Raw genomic sequence first — 13,706 nt, 5'->3', positions numbered from 1 at the left:
CGTCCTCTTTCCTCATCCTCAAAACCCATTGGATGAGAAAATCAGAGGTCCCGCAGGAGGCGAGAGGACACGAGGAGTTGAGAAAAGACCCCACTGTCTGCATCAAGAGAATCTTTAAATTCTCCCGATTAGATCTTAAACTATAATACATTTTAACCAGGTTTCTATTCCCAATATTTCACAATCAACCTTAGTTTCCATTTTATCAGGAGATCTTTATTAAGTAAGCCTATAACAAACAAACAAACTCAAATCAATTGATTTTTATTTTACAACATAGAAAATATAGATGAATTCATTTGACCTCTTTCCTATAGATTCCTATGTTCCAATTCCTATATGGAATGGTCAGTAGTAACAGACCATTGTCCATGCCACCCTCCACAAGGAGTATCCAGGATACAGCAGAAGGTCGATAGACAGGTCTGTCCTATTTGACTCTAGGTCAAGTCCCACAATGGACCCTACGCCCTAGTACAGATGTGAGATGATTGGTCAGATGCAATCGATATGGAAATGGATCCAACTTCCACTTTGATAGGCTCGGTAGAAGTTTCACCGTATCGCTTATACCAATCAAATCCTCTCAGATCTCCACAAGTGCACATGGCGTATGGTCCATTTGGGACTGAGCCTAGAAGAGAGAAGGCACCAGTGAAGTGAAGTCTCATGGGCTGTGTTTACACAGACAGCCCAAATCTGATCTTTTTGTCCAATTATTGGCAAAAGCGCTGGTCCAATGGGTCAAAAGACCAATTAAGTGGCAAAAAATATCAGAATTGGGCGGTCTGTGTAAACACAGCCCTAGTCAGCAGGAGGTCAGAGTGGAAGAGATAGAGCGTCCAGCAGTCTGAAGCTTGGGTGTATTCACTAGGAACCAAACGGAACAAACCTACCTACATTCATCTAATAGTAACTCTTATTTTCAAATGAGAAATGTTTTCATACAGTCGACACTAATGAATTACACCCCAGATCTGTCAGAGAGAGCCTTCATTGTCCCATATCGTCGACAACAGCACAGCACTCAATCACTTGTCTTTGTCTTCCTGCGCTCCAGTCTTGTCCTCTAGACCACTCTGGGCTCTCAGGGCCTGGCTGCTGGCTGAGATGAAGCTGATCCAGTGCTGCAGATCCTCAGGGTAGTCGGGACACTCCACCTGAACACACAGAGAGAAGAGGACTGAGTGAGAGAAGAGGACTGAGTGAGAGAAGAGGACTGAGTGAGAGAAGAGGACTGAGTGAGAGAAGAGGACTGAGTGAGAGAAGAGGACTGAGTGAGAGAAGAGGACTGAGTGAGAGAAGAGGACTGAGTGAGAGAAGAGGACTGAGTGAGAGAAGAGGACTGAGTGATATCCCATGTATTTTAGTGTCAAAATACACTAGGAAGTGGAAATAGGATCATTTTGGTCATAAAGTCAGGTCTCGTCCAAAGTGGAGATTTGCCAGACAGATGAAGGGTAGACTATGTATAAGTGTAACCCTGGGTTGAGTTTATTTCATTCCTGCCCACATGCTCAAAGCTGTACCCAAGTTATCATCCATTTGGAGCTGGAGGCAACCCGATCATAATGCCATAACACCTGGGAATGGAACGCACACTGACTGTGGTATGTTGGTTTGACTTTGGATATACCCATCAGTAAATTACACAATGCCATAACACCTGGGAATGGAACACACACTGACTGTGGTATGTTGGTTTGACTTTGGATATACCCATCAGTAAATTACACAATGCCATAACACCTGGGAATGGAACGCACACTGACTGTGGTATGTTGGTTTGACTTTGGATATACCCATCAGTAAATTACACAATGCCATAACACCTGGGAATGGAACGCACACTGACTGTGGTATGTTGGTTTGACTTTGGATATACCCATCAGTAAATTACACAATGCCATAACACCTGGGAATGGAACGCACACTGACTGTGGTATGTTGGTTTGACTTTGGGTATACCCATCAGTAAATTACACAATGCCATAACACCTGGGAATGGAACGCACACTGACTGTGGTATGTTGGTTTGACTTTGGATATACCCATCAGTAAATTACACAATGCCATAACACCTGGGAATGGAACGCACACTGACTGTGGTATGTTGGTTTGACTTTGGATATACCCATCAGTAAATTACACAATGCCATAACACCTGGGAATGGAACGCACACTGACTGTGGTATGTTGGTTTGACTTTGGATATACCCATCAGTAAATTACACACTGTACATGGGACAATATGTTCAAATTCAATCACGTAAAAACCTGATACTATGAATTGTAGAAATTCATATACAAATATTGAAAGCATTTAATGAGAAAAGGTGTGCAACATGAAAATATTGTCCCATTTACATTGTGGAATATATTGACGTTCCTAACTAGCCCCAGAGAGGCTATCCAAAGTCAAACCGGCTGAAGAAAGTTGGCTAGCTTGCTAGATAGTCTAGGCTACTTCCTGGTTAGACGGTTTAAAGTTACAGGCTACTTCCTGGTTAGACGGTTTAAAGTTACAGGCTACTTCCTGGTTAGACGGTTTAAAGTTACAGGCTACTTCCTGGTTAGACGGTTTAAAGTTACAGGCTACTTCCTGGTTAGACGGTTTAAAGTTACAGGCTACTTCCTGGTTAGACGGTTTAAAGTTACAGGCTACTTCCTGGTTAGACGGTTTAAAGTTACAGGCTACTTCCTGGTTAGACGGTTTAAAGTTACAGACTACTTCCTGGTTAGACAGTTTAAAGTTATCTAGAAGGCTGAGTGCCTGTAACTGTAGTGTTTTGGCAGATGTCCCAACTCTTCCCACGTTCAAACATACACACACACAGGAGAGAGCCACGCCTCCAAGCCCTTATTTCCTTATGAGGACTAAAACTTATATCAGCCCTCCTTTAAAATTCTCAACTTCTACATCAGTCGCTCGTCCACCCATCCACTCATTCATCTTCCTCCCCTCCACCATCTCCCCCACTTCCCTTCCACCTCCTCTTACTTTTCTCTTGCAGAGGAACTGTAGGATCTTGTCAGGACTGCTGCGCATGACGTTCTGTTTACACAACATGACAGCTGCCACCAGACCGTCCCTGGAAGAGGAAAGAATGATAGACTGATTAATATGGGATGTAACACATGAAGCCAAAACAGGTTGTAAACAACACAGTTGTCCCCATGCCATACACAGTTCCATTGAAGTCCATAAGGCATTATACTAGCAGACACACCTGCAGGAGACGAAACGCTGCTCTAGGTAAAAGGCCTTCTCATCCCAGACCATGATTCTGGTGCGCAGCTCAAATGCTTCCCCCAGGCACAGGGCCCGGCGCAGGCGGATAGTAGTGGCCCCTACCACCATGGTGGCCCTCAGGGCTCTGCAGGCTTTAAACACCCCGTTACGACTGTACAGGGAGAACCTGAGAGAGGACAACATTTCCACATCACCATCATACACCCTGTGTGGGTGTACTGGGGAAGTACAGGACGTTACACACACACAATCGTCTTGGGGTTAGGAGCTACTGAGGTAAAGGAATCCTCTAGGGGTTAGGAGCTACTAGGGTAAAGGAATCCTCTAGGGGTTAGGAGCTACTGAGGTAAAGGAATCCTCTAGGGGTTAGGAGCTACTGAGGTAAAGGAATCCTCTAGGGGTTAGGAGCTACTGGGGTAAAGGAATATGTTAAAACTAACAGAGAACTCAGCTTCCTGGGACCCATCTAACCTGGCGAAGTCACACTCCCGGAGGTATCTGGCATTGTTCATGTGTCCCAGGTCGATATCGTGAAGCAGGACGCGTCCCGACACACTCTGTTCCCCCAGGACGTCCCACACCGGCTTCTGGAACCAGGCCCTGACCAGCGTGACCGCCGCACGCACGAAGTACCACACATCCAGACTGGAGAACAGCAGCAGCAACACTCCTAACACCCACAGTAACATCTCCCTGGAGAAGGGGGAGAGGTAGTGTTACATGACAGCAATACAGACAGACAGACATACAGACAGCAATACAGCAAGACAGACAGACAGCAATACAGGCAGGCAGGCAAATAGTTTCAGCAGGGTTACCAGGGTGTAGACAACTACACAGACATGCCTGGCTGCCTTCATTACAAGGGCACATCAGCTATGTGGGGATTTGAAATAAATAAGAACAGGTTCAGCTTGAAAGGTGGTTTGTAGAAACCTGGTAGGTGTGAATGATTCATGGACAGGGTTAGCTGGAACAGTATGTACATCTATCGCCCCACAAGTCCTACTTTAGATTAGCTCTCAAGAACCCAAGTGGGGTATACCCAGCTTCCAGCCGGCCCACCTCGAGTTCCTGATGGTACTGATCACAGCTGGCTCACTTGTAGTGGTGTAAAGTACTTAAGTAGTACTTTCAAGTATTTTTACTGAAGTAGTTTATGTATTTATCTGTACTTTACTATTTATATTTTTGACAACTTTTACTTCACTACATTCCTAAAGAAAATGATGTACTTTTTACTCCATACATTTTCCCTCAAACCCAAAAGTAAATGTTTTGAATGCTAAGCAGGACAGGAAAATGGTCTAATTCACACACTAATCAAGAGCACATCCCTGGTCATCCCTTACTGCCTCAGATTTGATTTATTGAACCTTTATTTGATATGATCTGTTGAACTCACTAAACAGTGTGACTGTTGGAGCCCCTCGGTAAAAAAATACTTTTTATGCAACACACTGATCAGCTACCAATAGATTGTTTTGCATATATATTCTAGCTGAACCCGAGTGACATGAGCCGTCCTCGAATTATCTCCCAGCTTGGTTAGAAAGTTGTCGTGCGTAAAACCAGTCTATTTAACGCCAAATAATACTGTCAGTCCACCCTCAAAACACTAGCTGACTAGGGAGTGTTTGATTATGCAGTATATTATCTATATACCGGATTTAGCTTCCATTTATAAACTTTTGTAAAGATTCCACATCAAATAGCCTAACAATGAGGAAAAAGTGGTCGCCTGGTAGATAAATTCAGTCTCTATGGTTAAACTCAGCAGGTTGTCTGGATAATAGTCTACACAAATGGCTTGCAATATTCAAGGTAAATCAAATCCAACTTGAGAATCCCCTGAAGTCGTTTTTTGTATGTACATTTTTAAAATACTTATTTTCCACCATACTTTGCAAATAAATTAATTAAAAATCCAACAATGTGATTTTCCTCTCTCATTTTGTCTGTCATAGCTGAAGTGTACCTATGATGAAAATTACAGGCCTCTCTCATCTTTTTAAGTGGGAGAACTTGCACAATTGGTGGCTGACTAAATACTTTTTTGCCCCACTGTATATATAAATAAGGTTAAATTGATACACTAGGTTAGGTTTAGTGTGAAATTGATATATGGTTAGGGTTAGTGTCCCAACACAGTCATATGTCCATATAAGAGCGTGTTAATGGAAGACAGATGCCAGTTAGCCATCTACGTCTCCTAAACAGGAGAATGATGTCACCAACATGTTGTCACAGAAAAATACTGTTGGCACCAACCGGTAAGAGTGTATTTTTCAGTTGTGAAATTATTTTGATGTGATAAGAAAGTAAAGGGATTTTTGCTTCTAGAAACCGTACCGCAATTGAGAATCGATTCACGTTCAGGATGTAGTATTTGTCTGTTCCGGCTTCCAGAGCCAAATTGGCCTTTAAACAGAACATGCAGCTAGCTAAGGTCCTTGGACTATACGGAGTAACGATAAGCCCCTGTAGTCCAGTATTGGGCTAGCCTAATACAGTGGTTCTCAACTGGTTTTGCCTCAGACCCAAATTGAACCAGGTTGTCTGTCGTGATCCATTTTGGGGGGTGGGGGGTCAAAATGCAATCTGGAAAACTAGATTGATAGTAAATGTACCAATTACATGACAAGGGAACAACTTTTCCATTGTCAATAATTCAGTTTTGCCCATATACTTGAATGTTAAATTCACTGGTTTGAGATCAAAAATCTACCAAATTCACTAAATAGTGCTGCTAATAACTGTTGAAAATACTAATTGAAAGAAAAAGAGTTCAGAGGTAAAAAAAAATTAAAAGTTGAATGATCATTTCTGCACACTTTCTACCTGGTTTTAGTCATTCAGACTATTGTCTTGGCCATTCACCCTTAATGCCACATACACAATCCATGTTTGAAAGCTTAAAAATCCCTCTTTAACCCGTCTCCTCAACAAATGTACACTGATTTGAAGTGGATTTAAGTGACATCAATAAGGGATCATAGCTTTCACCTGGATTCACCTGGTCATAGAAAGAGCATGTAATGTTTTGTACACTCAGTTTGTATTTAAAAAGGGGGAAATGTAGATTAGCCTCCCCTCCATATAAAAGTGGCACAGTAGAGATGTTATAGGGGTGGGTATAATTTGTGGAACGTTCCAACAGGGATATGTTCCAAAAACGTCGTTGCCAACAAATAATGCATACAATGTAGCACGATCAATTAACCTTGCGAACGAATAGGCATCAACTCACCACGTAGTTTATTCTTAAATTTTGTCCATAGGCTACCAGAGTGAGGACAGACATTTTTCGGAATAAACGTGGTGAGTTAAACACTTAATGAATTAGCCCACTCCCTACCCGGTATCTTATTCGGCCGCAATACAACTTTGTATGCGTTGTTTGTTGGAAACCTTGTTATTTACTTAGTTTTTGGAACAGATTACTGTTGGAAAGTTCCACAAATTATACCCACCCATGTTATAGTCTTCCAAATGTGAATGAGATATTAACACATTTTTAAGCAAACTTAGAAATGACATGAACTCACAGTGGACAGCGCAGACCAACGTTGAAGTTTAGTAATAACAAACCTACCTGACTGTTTTGATCAGAAACTTCTTGTCCCGAAATCAACACTGCACGTTCACCGTCTTATCCTGAAACTCCGAGCTGCAGTTCAGGCTGAGAAAACAATTACAGAAATAGATTTGAAGAGCAGATATTTATCAAACAAATCTGTGTAGCTGTCACTCTCCCTCGACAAAAAAATCAGTCACGTGTGGAATTCACAACTTCCCAAGTCAAGTAAAACCTATTCTAAATGTTTATATAGTTATGTTACATTTGATACCGGAGCTCCGAGGTATGCGTTGAAATCACTAAGCAGTATTCCGTCTTCTTCGGTGGGGTTTTTCGGCGGTTGGCATCCATTATTATGGTGCATTACCGCCACCTACTGTACTGGAGTGTAGCCAGAGACACGGAGAAACTAAATCCTACCTGTCAGCCCCGTTGCTCTTAAAAAATATACAATATTTGCGACTATATCTAATGACGTTCTACTCAATATACTCTTTAAACTAATTTCCTGTATCCCCCTTCTCCCTCATACTAGATCTCATCCTCTCTCTTTCTCTACAATAATGTCCACACTGTATCAATACACGCTCCACTGTCTCTGTTTCCTGGCAATACTCACATTTTCCTGTTGGATGCTTTCATTTCACATGTCTTATTCTACTGGCTGTGTCCCAGCCTTAATCAACTGGCTGTGTCCCAGCCTTAATCAACTGGCGGTGTCCCAGCCTTAATCAACTGGCTGTGTCCCAGCCTTAATCAACTGGCTGTGTCCCAGCCTTAATCAACTGGCTGTGTCCCAGCCTTAATCAACTGGCTGTGTCCCAGCCTTAATCAACTGGCTGTGTCCCAGCCTTAATCAACTGGCTGTGTCCCAGCCTTAATCAACTGGCTGTGTCCCACCCTTAATCAACTGGCTGTGTCCCAGCCTTAATCAACTGGCTGTGTCCCAGCCTTAATCAACTGGCTGTGTCCCAGCCTTAATCAACTGGCTGTGTCCCAGCCTTAATCAACTGGCTGTGTCCCACCCTTAATCAACTGGCTGTGTCCCAGCCTTAATCAACTGGCTGTGTCCCAGCCTTAATCAACTGGCTGTGTCCCACCCTTAATCAACTGGCTGTGTCCCAGCCTTAATCAACTGGCTGTGTCCCAGCCTTAATCAACTGGCTGTGTCCCACCCTTCATCTTGTAAATATAGCCTCCTTTCTTCTGTCCCTTCCTGCTGTTCTCCCCTCCCCAACTTTCCTCTGTACTTGAAATAAATGCCTGCCCTTAGTATCTCTAATCCACTGCTCCTGCCATTTCTGCACCCTCACTGTCCATATCAAGCTTTTTGCCTCTGCCTTCCTCATTGAAACTACCACATCAACATCCCCACTACTTAGTGCTTGTTTAGCCAGTACATCAACTGCCTCGTTCCCTGCCACTACCACATGAGCTGGGACCCATGTAAATATGATCTGTATATCCATTTGTTTACTCCTGCCATGGGTTTGTAGCACCTCATAAAGCAGGTCTTGTCTGCTACGTGATATAAAGGACAGGAGACTGTCCTTCGGTGCACATGCACACTGCACATGATCTGTAATACATTTCCTGACTGCCACCCAACATTCCTGCACTACAAATGCTGACCCAGTACATCCTGTCCTTGGATCCTTTGAACCATCTGTGTAAATGGACACAACATCCTGATACACAGTATCCAGACGTCTCTTAAACAAATCAGATGGATCAACACCCTCCCTATCTTTCTGTAGTCTCTCCAGATGGATCAACACCCTCCCTATCTTTCTGAAGTCTCTCCAGATGGATCAACTACTGAAAGTGGAAGCAGTAATCCGACGGTTGTATCACTTTATCAGAAGCACGTGTTCAATGACGTCAGAAGCTTCGTTTTTTTGTTGAACAACCACCTGATTGGTCGATATAAAAGGGATCTATATAGCGATATAAAAGGGATCTCTGTTGCTGACAGAGATATTATCATCAGTCAGTCATCAGTCATCAGTCAGCTAGCAGATAACAGCAACTTTATTAAAGATGCTGACAAGATTCCTAGAGCAGTCGATGTGATAAATATATTTTCCAAAGCATCTGGTCTTTGCCTAAACCTTAAACCTGTTGTGACTAGGTTGCAGTATTTTCATTTTTGGAAAAATAACGTACCCAAAGTAAACAGGATATTTTGTCAGGACAAGATGCTAGAATATGCATATAATTGACAGCTTAGGATAGAAAACACTCTAAAGTTTCTAAAACTGTAAAAATATTGTCTGTGAGTATAACAGAACTGATTTTGCAGCCTGAGAAAAATCCAATCCGTAAGTGCCTCGTGTTTTGAAAGCTCTGCGTTCCAATGCGTCCCTATTGAGCAGTGAATGGGCTATCAACCAGATTACTTTTTCTACATATTCCCCAAGGTGTCTACAGCATTGTGACATAGTTTTATGCATTTGTGTTGAAGAATACCCGTAAACAGCTACATTGTGTAAGTGGTCACCTGATGGCTCTCAGAGTGATTCTCGCGTAAAATACAGAGGTAGCCATTTTTCCAATCGGTCCTACTGAAAAACCAATTGTCCCGGTGGATATATTATCGAATAGATATTTGAAAAACACCTTGAGGATTGATTATAAACAACATTTGCCATGTTTCTGTCGATATTATGGAGCTAATTTGGAATATTTTACGGCATTTTCGTGATCGTAATTTCCGGTCGATTTCTCAGCCAAACGTGAAGAACTATTTCGCCTACAAAAATAATATTTTGGGAAAAAAGGAACATTGGCTATCTAACTGGGAGTCTTGTGAGTGAAAACATCCGAAGCTCATCAAAGGTAAACGATTTAATTTGATTGATTTTCTGATTTTCGTGACCAAGTTACCTGCTGCTAGCTGGACATAATGCTATGCTAGGCTATCGATAAACTTACACAAATGCTTGTCTTGCTTTGGCTGTAAAGCATATTTTCAAAATCTGAGATGACAGGGTGATCAACAAAAGGCTAAGCTGTGTCTCAATATATTTCACTTGTGATTTTCATGAAAAGGAATATTTTCTAGTAATATTTATGTCTGTTGCGTTATGCTAATTAGCGTCAGTCGATGATTACGCTCCCGGATCCGGGACGGGGAGTATCAAGAGTTAATAAGTGTGAAATGTTTGCTGTTAAGACTCTGTGATACCCTCTATATTCAATTTTCCAGTCAAGGAAAAGGTACCATACCTTGGGATTGCCATGTCTAAGGATCAACAGGAAAGATGCTCATTACATTTCATAACTATTATTGAAAAAAAACTAAAAGAAGATGAACCATTGGTTGCAGAGGGATTTATCCTTGAAAGGTTGAGTATTGCTTTCTAAAGATGAAGGTATCTCCAGTCCCCTACATACAGCCCAGTCCCTCCATACAGCCCAGTCCCTACATACAGCCCAGTCCCTACATACAGCCCAGTCCCCTACAAACAGCCCAGTCCCCTACATACAGCCCAGTCCCCTACAAACAGCCCAGTCCCTACATGCAGCCCAGTCCCTACATGCAGCCCAGTCCCTACATACAGCCCAGTCCCTATATACAGCCCAGTCCCTACATAAAGCCCAGTCCCTACAGACAGCCCAGTCCCTACATACAGCCCAGTCCCCTACATACAGCCCAGTCCCTACATACAGCCCAGTCCCTACATACAGCCCAGTCCCCTATATACAGCCCAGTCCCCTACATACAGCCCAGTCCCTATATACAGCCCAGTCCCCTACATACAGCCCAGTCCCTACATACAGCCCAGTCCCTGCATACAGCCCAGTCCCCTATATACAGCCCAGTCCCCTACATACAGCCCAGTCCCCTATATACAGCCCAGTCCCCTACATACAGCCCAGTCCCCTATATACAGCCCAGTCCCTACATACAGCCCAGTCCCTACATACAGCCCAGTCCCTACATACAGCCCAGTCCCTACATACAGCCCAGTCCCTACATACAGCCCAGTCCCTACATACAGCCCAGTCCCTACATACAGCCCAGTCCCCTATATACAGCCCAGTCCCCTACATACAGCCCAGTCCCTACATACAGCCCAGTCCCTATATACAGCCCAGTCCCCTACATACAGCCCAGTCCCTACATACAGCCCAGTCCCCTACATACAGCCCAGTCCCTACATACAGCCCAGTCCCTACATACAGCCCAGTCCCCTATATACAACCCAGTCCCCTATATACAGCCCAGTCCCTACATACAGCCCAGTCCCTACATACAGCCCAGTCCCTACATACAGCCCAGTCCCTACATACAGCCCAGTCCCCTATATACAGCCCAGTCCCTACATACAGCCCAGTCCCTACATACAGCCCAGTCCCTATATGCAGCCCAGTCCCGATATCTTGACAACTAAATAGGTAAAACAGTTGACCACCAACTTCATCTGGAAAAATCGTACACCTTATTTTCCAAAATCTGTCGTTATGAACACATATAAATATGGTTGGCTCAATTTTTTTTAGATGTTCCTACTTTGAATAATACTTTTAAGATAAATTGGGCTAAACATTTCTTAAAGAATCCAACTTCAATGTTAGATTTTCATCCCTCATTATATCTTCTCCTGTTTTGGTGGCTTCAATTTTACGTTACTTTGTAACTATAGTAACTATAACACTGATAAGATTCCTGCAAAATGATCTGCGTTTCATAGACAAGTATTCATAGCGTGGTCGTTAATATATAAGCATGTTTTTCCCGCTTAAGTATTTCATTTGTAACAATAAGGACATTTTGTATAGAAACAAGTCTTTATTTTTTAAGAATTGGTTCAATAATCATATCCTGCTGGTGAGTCAACTTTTTAATGCAGAAGGATTGTTAATTGAGGACTTAAAAAAATAAAAATCTCATCACCATATCCCTGTAACACCTAGAGGGTTCTCCATAGTCTTTGATGCTGTTCCGTCTGGAACTCTCATGTTATTTAGAGGTGTTTCCTTATTCAGAATTTAATATCCATAAAGATAAAGAAAAACAATTTTACCTCATAAATCTAATTGTGCTAATGGCAAAATGTCATATTCAGAAATGTAAATTCACTAATATAAAACCACTCCTCCGTGTTTTCTATAAAGAATTCCACCAGTACATTAAGACCATTCTACATTCTTCTAATCAGAAAGCTGTTAAAACAATCAATATGGTTGTTTCTTTTAAGGTTTTTGTATAATATGCCATTTGTTGTACCCCCTAGCATATGTTTCATTGTCTATTTGTGTGCTTCTACATTATTATAAAATAAAAAACCTGATTGGTTTAGTATTGGTTTCCGTAGAAGAGAAAAATGGCTACACTGGGCACGCGTTACGGCGTGTTCTACGTCATCTATACTTTGTCTGTTTAAATGGTTTTGACCAGCAGATGTCGCTACTGTACACTGTGTTGACCAACGCCCCGAGTAATCAACCCATTTTCGACACAATTGGCTATAAATGCTCAATGCTTCAGAAAGCTTCGTTTCCCCATCACTGAACTTACGCTATCTCCATATTTAGATCTCTTCAGTCCAGTCCTGGGTCTTGTTTCCATCAGCGTCTCCTCAGCAACACCGCTGTGAAGCGCTGCAAACCGAAATACAATATTCCTTCAAGGAAGCTCCCAAGCCATCAAGACACGGGCCTAAGGCACTGCATCTCAGTGCTAGAGGCGTCATTACAAACTCTGGTTCAAGTCCAGGCTGTATCACAACCGGCCGTGATTGGGAGACCCATAGTGCGGCGCACAATTGGCCCAGCGATGTCAGTTATTGTACATAAGAATTTGTTCCTAACTGGCTTGCCTAGTTAAATAAAGATTAAATAAACAGAGCTGATCAAGAAATAACGGTGGCAAAGCACCGGAAAACGAATTTAGGCGCATTAGATAAATTCGTTCGGGAAGGGGTTTAAACTCCATCTAATATCAGCGTTGCTTCTAGAAAACAATATCAAGCGAGGGGTTTTACGCATGCTCAGTTCTCGGGCCTCGAGTGGACATTCCAAATGGAAGTTGTGGAACTCCCTCTCCTGCTTCTGTTATGGGGAAAAGTTCACAATGAAACTGACATTAAATCTGGAGAATGAAACATCTGTTGGCCATCTGTAGCCTACCATTTTATACAATAAATATGTTGAAATGACGATATCACTGGAGTCATTGCCAACAATTTGTGCCACTTGCGTAGGCTACCTGGAGCTGACAAACGGATTTAATAAATAGCCTATAACTTCAGTTTTATTTTTTGTCGTTGTAGCCTTGTTATAAATGTATTATTAATGGACATTTTTAATGAATTAAATTGGAAGATATCAATTGTGATCATGGTCACAGTTCTATCACAACTGCCGATCAGCTATTAGAAAGGGAAAGGTGGATACCTAGTCAGAGAATACATTACATTGAATGTAACAGTCAGTCAGATTAGGCTCCAGGTGATCAGCTGTTGTTAGAATCCATTAGAGCAGTGGTTCACACACGTTTTATAGTCCCGTACCCCTTCAAACATTCAACCTCCAGCTGTACCCCCTCTAACACCAGGGGCAGCGCACTCTCAAATGTTGTTTTGCCATCATTGTAAGCCTGCCACACACACACTATACGATACGTTTAATAAATGTAAGAATGAATGTGAGTTTCTGTCACAAACCGGCTCGTGGGAAGTGACAAAGAGCTCTTAAAGGACCAGAGCACAAATAATAATATAATAATGATAAATATAATAATAATATAATTGTGATAAATATAATAATAATATAATAATTATAAATATAATAATATAATAATAATAATAATGATGCTGCAGTGTACCCAAGTGGCGTCAGGAGCAACTGCTTGTACACGCGTTACCT

At 42.2% G+C, this 13,706-nt stretch overlaps 1 protein-coding gene across 3 annotated transcripts; it reads right to left on the bottom strand.

Moving 5' to 3' along the window:
* Positions 1-248: 248 nt before the first annotated feature.
* On the bottom strand, positions 249-7,581 carry LOC109872086 (protein THEM6-like). 3 transcript variants are annotated; one of them, XM_031806909.1, is made up of 6 exons: positions 7,453-7,581; positions 6,849-6,935; positions 3,725-3,946; positions 3,231-3,419; positions 3,002-3,092; positions 249-1,160 (listed from the first exon to the last, which is right to left on the bottom strand). In XM_031806909.1, exons 3-6 carry the CDS (start codon positions 3,940-3,942, stop codon positions 1,032-1,034), a joined length of 627 nt encoding a protein of 208 aa, XP_031662769.1. In that variant the 5' UTR covers positions 3,943-3,946; positions 6,849-6,935; positions 7,453-7,581; the 3' UTR covers positions 249-1,031. The 3 variants fall into 3 exon arrangements, with proteins under 3 accessions (XP_031662769.1, XP_020318777.1, XP_031662768.1); XM_020463188.2 differs by lacking the exon at positions 7,453-7,581 and adding an exon at positions 7,096-7,214; XM_031806908.1 differs by lacking the exon at positions 7,453-7,581 and adding an exon at positions 7,105-7,214.
* Positions 7,582-13,706: the final 6,125 nt, after the last annotated feature.

The sequence above is a fragment of the Oncorhynchus kisutch genome, linkage group LG27, assembly GCF_002021735.2.
Source record: "Oncorhynchus kisutch isolate 150728-3 linkage group LG27, Okis_V2, whole genome shotgun sequence".
NCBI lineage: Eukaryota > Metazoa > Chordata > Actinopteri > Salmoniformes > Salmonidae > Oncorhynchus > Oncorhynchus kisutch.
Note: the sequence above shows the minus strand (reverse complement) of the source record. Positions and strands in the feature narration are given on the sequence as shown.

Bases quoted from the DNA above. Each gene is read 5' to 3' on its own strand.
- LOC109872086 (XM_031806909.1), bottom strand. From the start codon at position 3,942: ATGTTACTGTGGGTGTTAGGAGTGTTGCTGCTGCTGTTCTCCAGTCTG. The intron at 3,093-3,230 runs GTGTGTCTGCTA...TTCCTCTTCCAG, and splicing joins CAGCGTTTCGTCTCCTGCAG to GGACGGTCTGGTGGCAGCTG. The intron at 1,161-3,001 runs GTAAGAGGAGGT...CTGTGTGTTCAG, and splicing joins AGTTCCTCTGCAAGAGAAAA to GTGGAGTGTCCCGACTACCC.